This window comes from Lethenteron reissneri, chromosome 15 (genome assembly GCF_015708825.2).
Source record: "Lethenteron reissneri isolate LAM-NWPU_2019-01 chromosome 15, ASM1570882v1, whole genome shotgun sequence".
NCBI classification, from domain to species: Eukaryota; Metazoa; Chordata; class Hyperoartia; order Petromyzontiformes; family Petromyzontidae; genus Lethenteron; species Lethenteron reissneri.
This window is the reverse complement of record NC_083793.1, coordinates 1,147,172-1,165,748: the sequence shown is the minus strand read 5'-3', so window position 1 is coordinate 1,165,748 and position 18,577 is coordinate 1,147,172. Positions and strand designations below refer to the sequence as shown.

Below are 18,577 nucleotides of genomic sequence, written 5' to 3'. Positions count from 1 at the left end.
GGTTCTTTCGGTAAAGTCACGTAGGTATAAAAATAATAGATCACGACGTTTCGATCGCAACACAAGTAATCGTCATCAGGTGGAACAACCACAGCAAGAAAGTAGTAAGGGAGAGGGAGAATGGGGGGGGGAAGAGGCGGGGCAGAAAGTGGACCCCGCAGCAGCACCTGGGACACTGGGTCACTGCCCTCCTCCTCCCCCCTTCTCTCTCCCCCACCTGCAGCCGACCTCTCCGGTGCTGCTGCGGGGTCCACTTTCTGCCCCGCCTCTCCCCCCCCCCCCCTTCTCTCTCCCCCCCTACTACCGAGGCCTACTATATAACCTCATGCCATGGCAGATCTCTCGCCTACTTCAGCAGTTTTTTCTTGCTGTGGTTGTCCCACCTGATGACGATTGCTTGTGTTGTGATCGAAATGTTGTAATCTATTATTTTTCTACCTACATGACTTTACCGAAAGAACCAAAGACTAAGGTAACAATACGATGATGCGGAGCATTCGATACCTGCTGGCCGGAGCTCTGGTAGGCCCCACTGCTCTCCAGCGGTTTGGTGTCGGCAGAGCAGTGGTGGACGACCACGCGGGGGGTGGCCGCAGACTGCAAGGAGGACACTGACGCGGCCACCGTCGTCGTCGCGTGCTTCTGCGGGGAGACGTGCGCCGCCCTGTGCTGCTTGTCGTAGGAGCCAAATGGCGATGGCGCCGGCTTGCTCTGTCCGATGGGGGAGACGGGCGAGTACAGCACCTTGGGAGATTTGGGCGAGGTCTGCTGGTGCCCGGACGAGTCGGGCGGCTGCTGCCCAGCTCCGTACGCGATCTCGAGCGGGGCTGGTCGCTTCCTGTAGACCGAGGACGCGGATGCCTGCTGCTGCTGCTGCGTTACTGTCGAGTATGAGCAGCCCTTCGAGTAGACACTCTGGCCTGCGGCTTGCTGCTGCTGTGCAAACGGCATGCAGGCCTCCAAGTCGGTCTGGCAGGCCAGGCTGCCGCCCTTGGTGCCACGCTCGGGCGCCGAGATGTGATGCACAATCTCTGTGCGGGACAGCGTGGGGAAGGCGACCACCGGGCACTTGGCAATATCTTCCGGCTCGGTCTGCGCGGAGCGGTGCGCGATGGTCTGCACGGCGATGCTGGACATCGACTTGGATGCGGGCCTGCACTTGTCAAGCTCCACGCAGGCGTCCCCACACCTAGCTGACCTCGGCCTCCTGCGCCGTGACGGATGGCTCCAGTCGTCGCCGCAGTTGTCCTCCTCGTCATCGGTCTGCACGCCGCAGTCGACGCTCCGGCGAGCCCTCCTCCGGCGGCCCTCGAAGCAGCGCTCCGCATCCTCTTCATCTGTCTGCACCCCGCTGTCCATCTTGGACCTCCTCACCCCCCTGAACGAGGACGGCGTGCCCACGTCCCTGTCGTCATCGTCCTCATCATAGGAGACCCTCGGCCCCGAAATGGAACTCCGCCGTCGCACCACCTTCCTGCCCCTGTAACCGCCGTCCTTGATTGGCGCGTCCGACGTTGACATGGCCATGGGGTGACGTGGGTGTTGCTGATGAGGGATTCCCTCTCCCTGGCCTCTGGCGGCCTTCTCTTTTTCGGACGTCATTGCGTGGGGAGCTCCATGCCAATAGTGGCTGCTCGCGATGCCCTGAGCTTCCATCTCCTGGACCATCTGCGGTGTCCACCTTCCGGCCGCCGGGTCATGAGCGAACGTCACAGGGCCGACCTGTCTGACCTTCTGCTCCTGCAGCTGCTGCTGAAGCTGCTGCTGTAGCTGCTGGATCTTCTCTATCTGCATCCGCTGCTGAGCCATCTGCTCCTGCTGCAGTGACATCTGCGCCTGCCGCTCCTCCTGCTGCTGCTGGAAGATGTGCTGCTTCATCTTCTGCAAGTCCTGCAGCTCCTGCTCCATGAGCCTCTTCTCCTGATCGAGGCGCTGCTTCATCTCCAAGCGGTCCCGCTCAAGCTCCTCGTGGATCCTCTTCTGCTTGAGCTTCTCGATCTCTAGGATCTCTTGCTGGATCAGCAGCTGCTGCTCCATGTGCTTCTTCTGAATCTGCTCCTGCTCCCTCCGCCGCGCTTCTTCCGCTTCCCGCAGCCGCCTCTGTTCTTCCTCGTTCCTCCTCCGTGCCTCTTCGATTTCCCGCATCCTTTGAAACTCTTGCTCCCTCTTTCTCCGCTCCTCATCCTCCACCTTCTTCCTCGCTTCTTCCTCCCTCAGCCGCCTCTCCCCCTCCTCCTCCACATTCCGCGCCACCACTTTAACCTCCTCACTCTCCTTCCACGTATTCCCCTCGTCCACCTTTGCCACTTGTGGCACCGCCGGGATCGAAGGCGCCGCGGCGTGGACGGTCATCGCCTGCTCCCCACGCTCGGACGCTGGCGGCTTCGCCTTCTCAGCCACCACAGTCAAGTTGAGGCCGGGGTCGGAGATGCCCATGTGCATCACGGGCACCACCGACGTGACGGGCTGGTGTGCCGTCACGGCCACCCCCTTGATAAGAGGGATGGGCTGCACCTGCTGCTTCGTGAAGGCCGCTGCCTGCTCGCCCACCATCTGGTACGTGTAGGATGCCACTTGCTGACCTGCCTGCGGCTTGTCTGCTGGCTGCGAGTAGCTGAGGCTGCCACTCATCGTGCTGCCCTGGTGGAACTGAGGCGGCACGGTGGCGGCCGGCTGCGGGGGCCTCATCTGCGCCACGGCGCCAGCTTTGTTGATGAGGGGCGCCGACTCCATCCTGGTGACGCTGCCCACGGGCCGCTCGGCCTGCGTGACCCTCACGGGGTACGCCAGCGGCGGCAGCACCTGTCGAGGCATCGGCATCCCCACTGGCCTCGGATATGCGGGCGCCGGGAAGCGGTTGAGCGGGTAGCGCGGGTTTAGTGGCCCCAGCGGCGCCGGCGTGAACGTGGTGGGCCTATAGTTGTCCTTGTAGGGCGACGGCATGATGGAGGATGGTTGCGTGGTGATGGGTAGTGTGGACAAGATTGGCGTCGTGATGGTCGAGTACAGCAGTCCGCCGGGCGTCCTGAACGAGCCCGAGAGGCCCAGCTGCTTACTGACCGAGTCCGAATACTGGCCATGCAGCGACTGGCCGTGCAGTGTGTATGGCAATTGTCCCAGCTGAGGTCTCGGCATCATTTGGCTCAGTTGACCGGTGAATGGCTGATTGACCTTCATGCCCATGGGCACGTTTTGCTGGGGGCGAGAGGCGAACGTGGGCATGGCGCTGGCCTGGCTCATGCCGAACTGCACAGTTTCTCTCTGGTCGCTGTATGCCGTCCACTCCTGCTGCAGGGCATTGAGCTCAGAGCACAGTTTGTTGATTTCCCTGATCGTGTCTGCGGTGGACTGCCAGGAGCCCGCATTGGCCTGCCTCACGTTGTACAGATTTCTGCCGTAGTAGTCAAACTCTGGGTCCAGCTTTGATATGTTGAGGTCAGAGTTGTAACGTCTCATGGGCCTCATGTAGTAGTCCTGCTCCTCCTGGTTCCACCGGAGGTCCGATGATGACCCATACATACTGTCGTATCTCAAGTCGCCTCCTTCGGGCTTCCGTTGCATCCCTTTTCTGGATGTCAGGTCGACCACGGATCCATTGCCATCGAACTCCGCGTTGTTCCTACTACGGTAGGAGAACATCCCTATGTCAGCGAGGTTTGTGTCCGAAAACGACGACTTCATCGGGCTCAGCACGAAGTTGGGATTCATCGGCGATGGTGGAATCTCTGGGTAGTAGTAGTGGGTTGGGTCGAACCGGTGATGGGGCGGAGGCGTAATGGGAACGCCCGGAGATGACCTCTCCTTCTTGGCCGACTTCATGAAAGGAAACTTGTAGACGACGTCGCAGCACACGGCACGCCTCTCCTCCCGGCCGCCGGTCAGGTCCACGGGGTCCGTGGCCACGTCCCTGCTCGCGAGCCTCGTCACGGCCCGGTTCACTGAATCGTCCATGGTAACGACCGTGTCGTGTGGCTTCGCACTACCACCGCCGCAGTGGTGGTGGTGGTGGCCTTCCCCGTGCGAGATGGAGCGCCGGATGCGCCGCTGTGGAGTCTGGACGGCCTCCTCCTCCTCGTCCTCCTCCTCATCGTCATCGTTGTCTGTCTGGACAGCGGTGGCAGTCATTGACTTGGGTGGTGCTCGCGTCGCGTCCACCGCGACCGAGCTGCGAGAGGGGCAGCTAGACACCAGGTCGAGCGGCTTGTGCACCGTGCCGTCGCCCGGCTGGTATGGCGGGGGCTGCGACACGGCGTTGTAAGCTCCGGAAGTGTGAGTGGCCGGGTTGAACACGGTGACTGGCTGCGGCTGATCCGAGCTGACGGCGCTCAGATTCATTACGCCCGACGAGACGACGTGCCTGATGGAGTCCTCGCTCGGGAGGGAATACCGCCTCCCTTCCCCACCGAAAGAAGTTAAATCCATCCCACCGTCGGTCATAACGTGCTTGGCGAGCATCGTGGAAGATCTCAGATCCATGACGCTGGTGCCGACGGGAGTTGTGCTCGTCTGCGCGTGTTTCATGTTGGCGCTGGGGCCAATGCCCGTCTGCGATGTTCTGTTCACCATCGAGATGCCGGCATTTTTGACAGAAGTGCCCGGTCCACAGCTGGAATGCCCTCCTTGCCTGGCGCCGCCACTACCCCTCTGACCTTGCTGCATCAGATTTCCGGATCCTGCCGCAGCACGAGAAGTCGACTCGTAAGCATCGGACGTGACGGAGCTGGATCGCTGCAGCGATGACACTCCTTGTTTCTTAGCGTCAGCTGCAAACCCGCTCTGTTTACCCTGCAGGCTCTGCTGCCTGGTGAGGCGTGCGGAGGGCGTGACTGACGCTGAAGCCTTCGTCGCCGGAACCCCTCCGGCGGTCTGCGTCGACGACGGCGCTGAGCCTTGCGCCGTTGCAGAATCCACAGATGTTTGTTTTGTCATCGCACCAGACAAGCTCTGAGAAGGCCCCACGTACGACGATGACGATGACCCCGAAGCAGACGTGGCTGCTCTGCCCGGTTGATTCATCGCCGCCGCCACGGCCGCCGGACCTGCAGCACCGTCATCATCTGTCGAGAAGTGCTGTGTGATCTGAACGGCCGGCACACTCTGGTTGTTGTAAATAATCTGTGTGGGAAAACAGATTGCTGTGTGCTCTATTTGGTGAGGCGGAGTCATCGGGGAGGACGGCTGCGTGGGGCTCGTCCCTGGAGTGAGCATCTCTTGGTGCCTCTTCATGAGCTCGTCGTAAGCAGCGTCCGCATCCAGCAGCTTCTTGTCCTGCTTAGACACCAGGGCGGTGTCCGAGTAACTCGCCGAGATGTTGCCGCTGTCAATTTCTTCTTTGCTGCGCAGCTCCAGCTTAAGCGACGTTGTGCTGTATGACCGGTTGTTCTGCTGCAGCTCCTGTAGACGCTGGGAGATCTCGTCGTATATCTCATTGGAGCTCTTGGATGGCCCCACCGACTGCCACCCGTGAGATCCCCTCTCCATGTCCTCGTCCATGCTGTAGAGCGAGTCCTGACCACTGTCGGCCAGGTCGGTCTGCTGCGACGGATCGTCGCACTGGCTGTTGTCCATGACTTGCATAAACTCCTGGTGGCCCGAATGCTGGCTCTGCAGAAGCCGGGCCTTCCTCATCATCTCCTCATAGACCTCTTCGGCGCTGCGCAGGAGCTTGTCCGATGTGTCCTCTCGTTGAAGCCTGCCAGGCTCTTTCCCGTCCTGGCCGCTCACATTGCTCAGGGACTGAGCTGTGAGCATGTTGAACTCCTGTTGCAGTTTGTAGAGCTTCTCCGTGTAAACCTCGAAGCCCTCCGGCTCGGACTCAATGCTGGGCGAGTACTCAGAGCATGAGGAGCGGTGCAGCTCCTCCATCTCAGCCGCCTGCCTCAGCTCCTCGGTAGGCGATGCATCCTCAATCGGAGAAAGGTTGCTGGGAGATGCCCTGGAGCGCCGCCTCCTCTGCGCCCTCAGCTCCTCCTTGTCGCGCTTTGACTTGCGGCCCAGGTTCTTCCGCTGCTGTAGCTCCTGCTCCCGCAGCTTCTCCTGCTCCTTGAGGAGCTCCTCCTCCTCCCGCAGCTCGTCTTCTTCCGACGAGTCTTCGATGGTCGGCAGCTGTGGGCCGTGCGAGTGGTGTTTGGGTTTCCGCTGCTTCTTCACCTCTTCGGGTTTGCGCCTGCGGCTGGGGCTGCCGTCGCTGTCCTCCTCCAGAGAGGACACAGAGGGTGACGTCCCACTGCCTGGTGTCATGCTCGAAGCCGCCGGGTAGCTCGACGAGCCGTCGCCCTGAGACCGGTCCTCCGCCGTGTCCGTCAAACTTTCCATCTCCAGCTCTGGCTCTTTGTCGAAAAACACATCATCACCGGGGCTCCCAGCTAAGCCCAAACCACCTGTATCCTGATACTGTCCAAACTTTGCTTCGTTCCCCTTCTCCGCGTCTTTCTTCTTGTATGCTTTCTCTCCACTCTCACCCGCTGACCGCCCTTTCACATCGTCATCGTCCTCCTCCTCCTCTTCCTCCTCGGACGCGGAGCCTCCCTCGTCGGCGCTCATCTCCAGAAGCTGTCTGCGGATGAAGTCCTCGTCCTCGTCCTCGGGCTGCACCGGCTCCTTACCTCGGGCCTGCTGGCCGGCCTGGCCTTTTGCTGCTCCCGTCGCCATTGTCGCTGCCGCCACCCCTCTCTGCGGACGTTGCCGTCGACGCTGCCGTCGTTGTCGCCGCCGTCGTTGTCACGAAGCCCTTGCCGTACGGCAGGGGCGATGGCGTGCTCTCGCTGCTGTCCTCCACCATGTCGTGCCGCTGGATCCTCGCCAGCTCCTCATCCAGGGAGTCCAGGCTCTCGCGGCGGCTGGCGTCCGAGTGGCTCCTCAACGTGCTGTCCATGTCCATCACGCCCTCGTCCACCTCCTTCATGTCTCGCGCGTCCTCCTCGCCCGAGCTGTACGACTCCGGCGTGATGGAGAGAGAGCGAGGCCTCTGCCGCCTGTCTCTGCCCTGCAGGCTCTGGCCCTGCCTCGTCTTGTCCTGCCCCTTGTTGTTGGCCTTTGGCTTCTGCAGGAGATTTTTGTTGTCTTTGTCCGATGTGACCGCAGACCGTTTGCCCGCCTGTTTCTTCTTATCAGCCGGCACATCTTTTACCTGGCTATCGAGCTGCTTCTGACTCGCCGCCATTCCCTGGGAGAAAAATAAAATGACAATTGATCCGTTATCAGTCACTACAAACACAAATGCAATGATACTTTACTTTTGAATTGTTCATTGTCATTTATTTTATGTTTTCGAATGATCACTCGCCAAATAAGTTGCAGGCCAATATTCAAGAGGTGTATGAACATGTACACTAGAACAGTTTGTGTAGTCAGGGTGATATTTCCAAAGCATTTAACCAAACTAAGCAACAAACCGGATGTTTATTTGCAGAGGTTACCAAGTTTGAAATGCATTATCTGCAACTGTGCATATTTCTCACTCTAAAGTTGGGTTTGAAGAAAAATGCCGTGAATATCTGCCCTCTATAACAACTTAACCTCTGCATCTTGTTTGGTGTAATCTAACTTGCTATTGTCAGTTCTGTTTGTGTGAATTTGTCTTAGTTTGGCTCTCTGAGCTGTAGGCCCTTAAAGTGAATGCTGAGAATTGTAAGAACTGAAGCCATGGCCAGGCCTATTGAGCTGTACCAAAACTCAAAACACATTACTCAATAACGCTGCCATAGAGAGGAAACATTTACAATTGTTGATGTTTCAATCAATGGCACTTCTTCATAACAAAGAGTCTCTCTATGCTTCAGATTTTTAAAAAATCCACTTTAGGGCAGTGCTATTGGTGTATTTTTGTTTATTGTGCTTACGCACCACTTGTAACACCGAATTACATTTTTGTTGTTGAATATCTGTACCAGCTGCATAACACGGCATTACTGTTTGACTCTTATCAGCTCACCAAGCCAGGCTGCTGTTGCTGTTGCTGCATGTCCATCTTCTGAGCCACAGCCAGCCCCGACTTAACATCCATCGCACCACCTCCACCTGGCTGATGATGCAAACCATCTGACAGCAGCAGAGACGATGCTGGCAGCTGTACGTTGGGTTCCACCACCGACATCCCAGATCCTGCTGCTGCTGCAGCCGATGTCACAGTTGCATATGGTCGTTCGTTTTGCTGCTGCTTCTGCTGCTGCTGCTGCAGCCCTTGGCTTTGAGCAGACGGTTGCTTGGCCGGCGACTTGAACGGAGACGAGGATGGCGATGCCGATGAGGAGGGTGGCTGTTTCTGGGGAGATGGCGGCACGGACTTGGTGGGGTGAGATGCGGGCTGCTGTTGCAGAGGGAGACCAGGGGTATCCAGATCTCCCAACTGCCCCGCCATAAGCCTCTCCGTGTTGCACGTCAGGCAGAGCCATTCCTTCTTCTGTGCGAAGGAAGGAAAAACAAGGGAGCGTTCAATGAGACCACTCACCTGTCTGTGTAACGGTCGCGAGAGAGGGGCAATGGCTCATCTCCGATGTAGAGTCAAATGTGGATATTTCCCGTTGCAATGGCAAGCACCATTATTTATCCATAGCATTAGGCAGTTGAAATAACAATTGTAATTAGTGAACCATGTTTACCTCGCCGATACACATACAGCAACTATACCAAAAGGGGTAAACAATGTGATTTGGCACTGTGCTCCTGATTAAGTGCAATGTGCGTTGCATGTGGAAAAACACATCTGAATAAACATTAACAAATATGGAACATTTTAATCTATATATTTCATTTCGAACTCACATGTGTGGGATTTTTTGATTATTAGAGAAGTGCACTGCTGTGACCAAATCACTCAGAATGCACCAGAAGAAGTAATACAGCGTAAGGATACGCAATGTTTACACAATCGCGCTTGCAGCAAAGCACCAATGACACAAACATGACGGGTCGAACCCCTCCTGATGGAGTCACGTGACACACCCGAGGTTCTCCTGCGTGAATAAACGGCATCGTGTGGCGCCTCCTGACATCACCAGTTGGCGAGTTTGATTCAACAGATGAAACCATTTGGGACCCGGGAATACCCTGGGAATGCTTCGTGATGTGGGGATTTATTTCCTCAACACCAGAGGTGTGGACTCGAGTCATGTGACTTGGACTCGAGTCAGACTCGAGTCATGAATTTGATGACTTCAGACTCGACTTGGACTTGCATAACAATGACTTTGTCCCACCTCTGAGGTGTGGACTCGAGTCATGTGACTTGGACTCGAGTCAGACTCGAGTCATGAATTTGATGACTTCAGACTCGACTTGGACTTGCATAACAATGACTTTGTCCCACCTCTGAGGTGTGGACTCGAGTCATGTGACTTGGACTCGAGTCAGACTCGAGTCATGAATTTGATGACTTCAGACTCGACTTGGACTTGCATAACAATGACTTTGTCCCACCTCTGACCAACACTACCGAGAACGACTGTTCACCTGCAAACGCCTCGCTCAGTCTCAATGCCATTTTCACGTTTGGCCATTGTATTATTATTGAGTGGGGTAGGAAATGAGAGTGCCCAGAGAAAGCCCCACAACCACAAGGAAATGTGACACTCAAGCTCCTCACGGACGAGTCAGAATCGTACTCGTTGGTCCTGTTTCATCCAGGACAGCGTGTTACTCTGTCGGTCAGATCTCCGAGTGACACGGCAAACCCTACCTCGACGTGCTTATATTATTGGCGAGTGCCAGCGCACTTGGATAACGAATGTTGATGTCACGAGTTCTGTCTTCCACATTCCCTTGCACGTAAGACTGAGAGCTCTTTCATGAATCTCGGCTGAAAATGCTGCAAGGCTTGAACTATCCAAGTCAGTGATTTAACACCCCACTGAACCATAAACTACGTGCAGGGGGGGGCGGGGATGGTGGCGTCATGTGACTGCGGAATGACCGCTACGTTGTCCACTACCTAGTTACGTTTACAAAACGAAATACATTATCCATATTATCCATAATGATGCAGGGTTACTGCTTCAGAGAGCTTATTGACTGCTGCGATTACGCAAAAAAAACAAATGTTCTGTAATAAATGTAATTATTTAAAAGGTCTGACTAATGATTGCACTAAAGTAAATGCTATGGCTTCTAAGTCGTTTCGCAATGTGCTCTGTGTGTTATCAGGCTTTCTGCCGTGGAGCGTTCTCGACAGGTATGTGTTAACACTGCTAATGTACAACTGGAATATAATTATGTGTGTAGCCAACACAATTAAATCATTACTATGTAAGTCAAGCATTTCACTGCAGGGAAATGCAGCAATGAACTACACACAGCCTGATTAAAATAATTTTTCAACAGCACTGGCTATAAAAAACATGTTGTTTTTAATACATATAACGAAACACCTCACTGGGTGGTGCTATGGTTAGAGCTCATGCTCTTTGGTTTCTTCAGTAAAGTCACGTAGATTAAATAAAATTACAATGAAAGCAAATAAATTAAATCACGACGTTTCGGAAACAACACAAGCATCCGTCATCAGGTGTGACTGCTCCAGAAAAATGACTGAAGCGTATAAAACCATGAGCGTAGAGCTCATGATTTAACAATCAGAAGGCCACAAATCCACCTATACAGTCACGTGGGCATCTCTTATCCACTCCTTGCGTGGTTCTCCGCTGCATTCCATCTGAATGGAATTTCTTCGTCCTCTATCCAGGGAATAACCCCATCGTGCAAACCTCTGCAGTATGGTGATCCTCATGGCTCTATGCTTAGTCCTCGACTCCTTGCCATGTACCCCTACTTCCTCCAGATGAAATTATTTTGAGTTTTGAGATTGGTCATCACTTCTTTGCCGACCACGCGCAGCTCGATGTGTCGCTTTCGCTCTTCCTGTGTCACCGCTGTCTCCGAGCAGATGACGTCAAGTTTTATTCAACTCAAATAACAAACAGATCTACTCGTACACGATTCCAATCACCTGCTGTTCACCGACTTTAGATATCGTCGAGCATGTGTGTAAGCTTAGCGTCCTCCTGGGCGACTCGGAGCTATCTATTTCTCACCATATTTTGATTAGCACGGTTGGCTACGTACGGTGTGAAAGAAGTTCAACATACATACATATTTCTCAGGCTTCTAAATATGCTTCCCATCACCCGCAAAAAATGTCCACGGATCCATAACGTCCTATACTATGCTCCTGAAACCTTAATTCGTGCCTTTGTAACCTCCAGATAAGATTACTACAATTTCCGACTCTCTCACTCAACGTAATCAACTCATCCAAAAGGCTGCCAAAAGGGTGCTCGCTCGTACCCATTAAATATGATGACATCAAACGTGGACAGCAGCCCATCGCCACGCTTTTAAACTGAACATCGTTCCAGCAGCAGCAGCAGCACTGAATGAGCAGCCTCCCGTCATTTCAGACGTAGCTTTGTCATTGAGTGCTGATCAAACCTTATTCTCTTTAGTAAAACAAAAACTGCTTTGTAGTTGTATCGTTCATTTTATTTCCCAGACTTCTCTGCCTCAGGAATGTAGGGCAGATAAATACATTTTATTGAAATGGTGATTGGGGCCCAGGAATGCATTGGCAGGAGTATGCCCTAAACAAACCTTCCCACAATGCAATGCGCCAGCAACATTTCACTTTTAACTTAAATTCGTTTATATTAGAATACTTTTTTTTATTATTTAAGGATGTGTCTGTTGCTCGATAGCTACTATTCGGTAATTATAAAAATGCCTATTTAAAAACTGATCAGAATTTTTTTTTTAAATGTTAATCTAATCAGGACCCCATGTTATCAAATGCAGTCTCCAAACCTAATTAACTCTAACGCTGACCTCTCTTCTCCGTGTGCTATGAACACGTTTCTGAAAGCCAGGAACCAGAATCTACAGTCAAACAAAAAGTGCAAGTCAATAACATCTAAACATCTTTCACAGTCCTTTATATTTACTCACCCTGACGCTGGATGCACCCTTGACAAATAACCCTTTCTGTAGGAATTTGAACAAAAACCCTACGGTCATCTGCCCATCACCAACAACTGCGCACATCTTTGAGTTGACAAAAACAATTTGCCAATTTTGTCAAGATGTGAACGTGGCCCATAGTAACGTGTCACCTTGTCTAGCGGCTGTAACAGCTTAGGCAATCTGAAGGTCTCTTTGAGGTGATGCTAACTCTAAGCCCCCTTCCTCACCACCGATTAATGCTCCTCTCCAGACTGCTGCTGCTGCTACTGTGATGAACAGTATGCACCTCGTCTCACCGTTCCACTCACAATACATGTGGTCGGTGAATGAAGAAACAGGTAGACTGAGTATCACTCTCACTTCAGCTGTGGAGAGCAGCACACAGTCCAGGCATTCCAGTGAACTGTGATAAGTTGCTTTGTTGTCAATACAACTTCAATCCTGATGATGATGTGACGATGCTTGGAATGCCGAATGGAGTTCACAACAAATTACAATCACCTCTTCAATAACGCGACGATGTAGACGATCCCCTGGGCTTTGAGCTTCCACCAAGCTCATGGACCACAACCCCAAGCTGAACCACATCCACGGAAAAAAATGGCAGCAGTAGGTGCAGATACTGGATGTGCGAATGGAAAATTGCACACTCTCCGGTGTGCGACCACGGTCAGCCAGAACACACCATTTAACGGCTCGATGTCCGATTCACAAATACGAAGGGAATCTCCATCATCATCATCATCGCAGTAATGCGCACCACTCAAACATCTGGCTCAACCGCCTCAATGTAAAAGTATCGCTCTCGCTCTTCTTCTAGATCAATGTCAGCCATACGAAGAAGGAGAAGTCGCGTTGTGTTGTGTGGGAGAGAGACAGAGGTAACGAGTGACAGGGAGAGATCAGAAAAGATGGAGAGAGGTGAAGCGAAATAGATTGCACATTGAAGGGGATGATGGGTGGCCGGGTGGTCGCAGTGCAGCCACTGAGCCAGTTCGTGCTGCAGCGCTCCTATAAATAGCACGACTGTTGTACAGTGGCCTTGTCGCTATAAAGGACCGGAATATGGCCTTCTGTTTTTAACGCCTGAAAAAAACGCAGCAAATCCCACACCTCCATATCATATCCATGATAGACCAACTCTCTCCCTCGATGCTCCAAGCGTCGCCACGGTGTTCATGTGTGCCACGCTCCCATTCTCTTGCCAGCTCACTGCACCCAGCTGCAAAACCGTGGACAACGTTACACCAATTGTAAGTGCTATCTTGTCAATTGTTTTTTTTTCTGTTTTCCCACGTAACGATTTCCAAAGCAAATGTTGCAACCAAAACACTTTTTTTAATGCACGAAGCTGTAGACAGTAAGTAGCTTTGCAAATCGGTCTGCCAGTAAATACCGTAGGTTTTTAACAGCTTAATCTTGTAGGTAGGGTTCTCAAGTCGGCAAATATACCCCAGCCTGACTTAAAGCTTTCGTGACTACAGAAATTCATATTCTTTGGGTCTTTCCGTAAAGTCACGTAGATAGGTTCAAAGAAATAACAAAAATAACAAAAAACTACGGCGTTTCAATCGCTACACAAGCGGTCGACATCAGGAAAATGGGGGTTAGCTTCTAAAGACAACTGCTTATAAAGGTTTGAAATGGACGTAGCTCAAATGTCAGCAGCCAATGTTAATGTAAGTGGTGGTCAGCGACTGCGGCGGTGGTGGGTTTTCCACCAATGAAAGGGCTGCCAAATAAAAAATTAGCATGTTAATGTACGATCGTCAAAAGCATCCTCCACGGCGAGCACGCCAAGGTGGCGATGTTAATGTAAGAGATTAGCATACAATCTTTATTGTATGGACGTCAGCCGATCTATCAGATAGGTCTAAAGTACAATGGCTAATTACTAATACTCATTACTAATACATATGCGAGTAAATATTTACTGAAATATTCCAATTTTAAATGTTTGCCATCCCACTAAACTCTAGCTTCCTGATCTTTCTTTCCAAATAATACATCAAAATAATGAATGTCAAACCTTAGAGGATCCCATGATCGCATTGCTATTATGATTACAAGAGGGACGGGCGATGGTTTTGTTGACAGCAGTACGGGGGAGAGGGGGATTCAGGAGCATATTTCGACCACACATCGCCCCGTGATTGAATTTATCCGTAAATGGGGAAATCACAGCTGCATCAGTCTTCTTAGAGCAAACCTGCAGCAGCTGGCTGGAACCGGCTACGCAGCTGGCAAGCACAGGACAGGAAGAGCACATTGTGTCAGCCACCGACCTATCCAACAGCCATGGAGCTCCTTTGCTCCTCGGCAACGCACGCGATCGCCGCGTCTGTGAACGCATTCAGCGGGGATTGTCAGCTGGCTTAGGGCGGTGGTGCAGTGGTTGGGTAGGGTGGTGGTGCAATGGTTGGGTAGGGTGGTGATCCAATGGTTGGGTAGGGTGGTGGTGCAATGGTTGGGTAGGGTGGTGGTGCAATGGTTGGGTAGGGTGGTGGTGCATTGATTGGATAGGGTGGTGGTGCATTGATTGGGTAGGGTGGTGGTGCATTGATTGGGTAGGGTGGTGGTGCATTGATTGGGTAGGGTGGTGGTGCAATGGTTGGGTAGGGTGGTAGTGCAGTGGTTGGATAGGGTGGTGATGCAATGGTTGGGCAGGGTGGTGGTGCAATAGTTGGGTAGCGTGGTGGTGCATTGATTGGGTAGGGTGGTGGTGCATTGATTGGGTAGGGTGGTGGTGCATTGATTGGGTAGGGTGGTGGTGCAATGATTGGGTAGGGTGGTGGTGCAATGGTTGGGTAGGGTGGTGGTGCAGTGGTTGGATAGGGTGGTGGTGCATTGATTGGGTAGGGTGGTGGTGCATTGATTGGGTAGGGTGGTGGTGCAATGATTAGGTAGGGTGGTGGTGCAATGATTGGGTACGGAGGTGTCGCAATGATTGGAGAGCGGCGTTCTGCAGTCAGAAGGGTTGCGAGCTCAAATGCCAAGTGTGGCTTGACCATCCCTCCAAAGTCAATAAAATAAAGTACGCATTTGTCCTACGAGTAGTAGACTGGCACCTGATGTGGTAATGTGTAATTATTACGACTGACTCAGGTTAACCAACGTAGGTAAGTGTTGTTTAATGCTCACGTGTGCAGAGAGACAACGTTGTACGCTATTCACATGGGTGGAATTTTGGTGCAGTGGTTCGTGCACTGCAGGACGAGTTGATTCCTGGCCAGGGCAATGATTTCGAAGCCTTTCCTGGGCACCCACCCTATTCACCAACCCACACTCACCCACAGGGAGACGTCTAGTCAAACAACCCCCAACTGTGCAGGGGGTGTCCTTCATCAAGCAGTGGATAGATCAAAGGCGGAACATTAATATCATTTTTAATCAACTACAACGGACCCAAGGCCATTGTAAATCACCCTGAGGTGAAGGTGATGGATTGGCAGTCACGGAACGTGACCGAGGGAACGTCTCCTGCAGAGATGGAGCAATGGAATCGGTGCGCGTGTGCAGCAGGCGCTGGGGTGGATTATGACCCCGCCGGATCATGAGGGATAGTGAAGGCTTGAGCATGCCTTCATCCATCAGTGGATTGAGCATGGCTGCTGACTAATGATTCATTCATGAAACCTCGATTCAAACTCAGGCCCGCTAACTGGCACTTGCCCCAACCGTCGAGTAAGGCTTTAACGGGGGAACGTCATCTTTGTCTTTAACCCTATATATCTGAAATCACCTGAAGCCTATTTAAATGCTAAACATACTGTCCTTACGTAACTACTCTCTACGCCGCACACGGGATAACGACTCTCAGTGGGTTCTCATCTGGTAAATTCAAGGGCAATGCGTTCAATTGTTGTGGGTGGGTGAGGCGGCCGTGACTGCGGTGAGCGCACGGCAGCACTGCAAACCCACGAATCGCAGTTTGATTCCGGGCCATGCAAAAGTCATACTTGAGGCTGTACTGAGCCTCCCCTAGGTTTAGCAAGCCCTAAATGGTACTGTGGGGAGGCAGTCGAGCGTGGTGTTGTTCACTAACAGCACTTGTCTCTATTGCCTCCAAGGCTACGCGGGGGATATTTGTCTTTAGCGTAAGTACAGCGGCGAGTGGTGGTGTTCACCCACTGTGCAATAATCCCAATATCTCAGGGCTGAGGCTTCCCTGAGTCAACTCAGCCTAAAATTATCAAGTGGTACGGTATGCCGACAACCGGCACATGAAATAAAAATATGGTGTGCATGGTGCCAGGCACAACACCTGTTGTGTGCCAGCCGGTGTGGCGAGCACCACGTGCACCGACAGCACGTGTCCCTCCAGGCGACACAGTGACACGTGCCTTTCTCTGCGCAGCCCTGCAATTGCTTGACCACGCCACTGCTGGACGAAGTGCCGCCATTCGGCGGAGCTCTCGAGAGAGCCTCGAGATGTCAGAGCTGGCCCACTCGTCCATGTTGGCCACACGTGACCTGCCCACCGACTCACCCTGGGGTAAACATTCATATCGCTGGGTGGATTGAGGCGGAGAGATTTAAGAAATGTGATTTGTTGTTTCAACTGGCGCATCAGGAGATTGGACCGGCGATTTCTGGATCATAATTCCAGTGTGCCACCGTTATACCATGGTAACGTTCGATCATTTGCAAATTTTCTGCATTTTAGTTTCATACGTACGGTTTATCCAGGAGGTTTGACTGATTTAAAATCAATTTCCCGTGATGAATGTTGCCAATGAACTGAAAAAAAATGGAAAAGTGTGTGGAGTTATAAATAAATAAAGGTTTTAATTAAATGGTTTGAATGATTGCAATCGTTGTCACATGTTTTCACCCCACCCAGGCATACATCAGCGTGCAGATATTTATAGATTTGCAATTCTTCTTGAATGGGCGCCTACAATGTCTAACACGGAAATTGCTAGATATTTTTTAATGAAGCTCACAATGCCACGGGTTACAAAACGCTGCGAAAACCAAATGTGCAATAACTTTGGATTAGCCATAAGCAATGCTTATCACAATTACAACAATAATAACAATACTAGCTCTTGATGTATCTACAAAAGCCTCAATTGAATGCCGATATTTTTCTCTGCATAATTCTGCTTGAAATGTTTGGGCCTATTATTTATCCAGTAGCTCTGTGTGTGGAAGGAAAACAGGGCAATGATCCACAGAGAGAGTTTAGCAACCTACTTGCTGTACTTCCCAAAACAGGCCACCCCTTAGCACTGCAAAATGGGTGTCTCACATCCCAGGGCTCTGCACGATCTACCACTGCCTTCACACCGAACCAGTCAAATATTTGAATTACATGTTGCGTTACTTTATATAATTATACATTTATTTTCGCTTTCTCCCCACGTTGTACTGAGCTTGTGCTCTCAGTGCATGAGCTTACATAGCGAGCAATGTAACATTACGTGTCAGAGAATGTTTCTGGAAAATTATGTCAGAACTAACTCTGAAAAACCTGAAACGAACTCTAATCCACATGCATTTTCCTGACTCCTTTTAAACAGAACGTCACATTTCAATCCAACTGAAAATTAGAAATTTTAAGAGCTAATTAAGAAAACAAAAATACAACTTTTATTGTTGCAGTCATTGATAACCAGGCTGAAACTATGAACTCATGACACTTGAGAACCCCATTTTATGTCGAGTGCCTCCACTCGGAAATCCAAACCCGGGACTCGAGTATTGCCGACTCAGTTGTCTGACGCAGCAATATCCTCTTGAGCCAGTCGGTCACCTACACAATTACACATTTAACTGCAAGTCACGTCCAGTGAGGGTAAAACGTTAAAGGGGCGGCAATGCAATTGCTCACTCACGCCACTGCTGGCAGAAGATCTTCCAAACAGAGCGGGAGCTCCCTGGAGGCTGTTTGACCTACGATTCCACGCTGGGCAGTCGTCTCACAAGAGGTGGAAGGACCCACATTTTATCCTCCCACACTCGGCGTGCCGATCAACGAACTGTGATTGTACCCATTTGCTACTGCTGGGTGGACAGAGACGGAGGGGGGGATTTAAGAAAAGTGTCCATCGCTTCAACTGCCGCACCAGAAGATCGAACCGGTGACTTCTGGATTGCAAGTCAAGCGTGTGCCAACCCGTCGCACCACGGCATCATCACGACCGGTATCACAATATAAATGTAAACTCACCGCTGCGATATAATTTCGTATCATAGCACTGACTTTGTTTTACTAGTTTGCCCTTGTTTGGTCCCTATAAAAGCTCATCCACTGAATCATAAACACTGTAATCCCAGAAAATTCTGCACGTTACCTTTGTGCCACGGGGTCATGGAACTAAGAGTTGGTTGAGAGATTTAGACACATAATGTGGGATGAGATGGAGAGTGGCTCTCAAGATAATAATTTATTATCTTGCCAATAAACATCGAATTCAATGTAAACTAGATAAATGTATGTCACTGTATACCTCGATAGTGATGAGTTTGCTCTTTTTTCACAAAAATATTCTAGTGACCACAGAAAACCCAGAGATATTCATCATTATTAGCTATAATCAATCCACTGCTGGATGAAGGCCTCCCTCAAGCCTCCACCATCTCTCGCGATCCTGTGATGTAAGAGAGAGACAGGTGAAGGCAG

At 51.7% G+C, this 18,577-nt stretch overlaps 1 protein-coding gene across 1 annotated transcript in view; it reads right to left on the bottom strand.

Annotated features, from left to right (window-relative positions):
* Positions 1-18,577, bottom strand: part of LOC133342571 (protein bassoon-like) — a 149,454-nt gene that overhangs the window by 76,685 nt on the left and 54,192 nt on the right. The window contains 3 exon segments of the mRNA XM_061551757.1: positions 505-6,669; positions 6,671-7,165; positions 7,934-8,401. Of these exon segments, the coding sequence (XP_061407741.1) occupies positions 505-6,669; positions 6,671-7,165; positions 7,934-8,401 (7,128 nt within the window).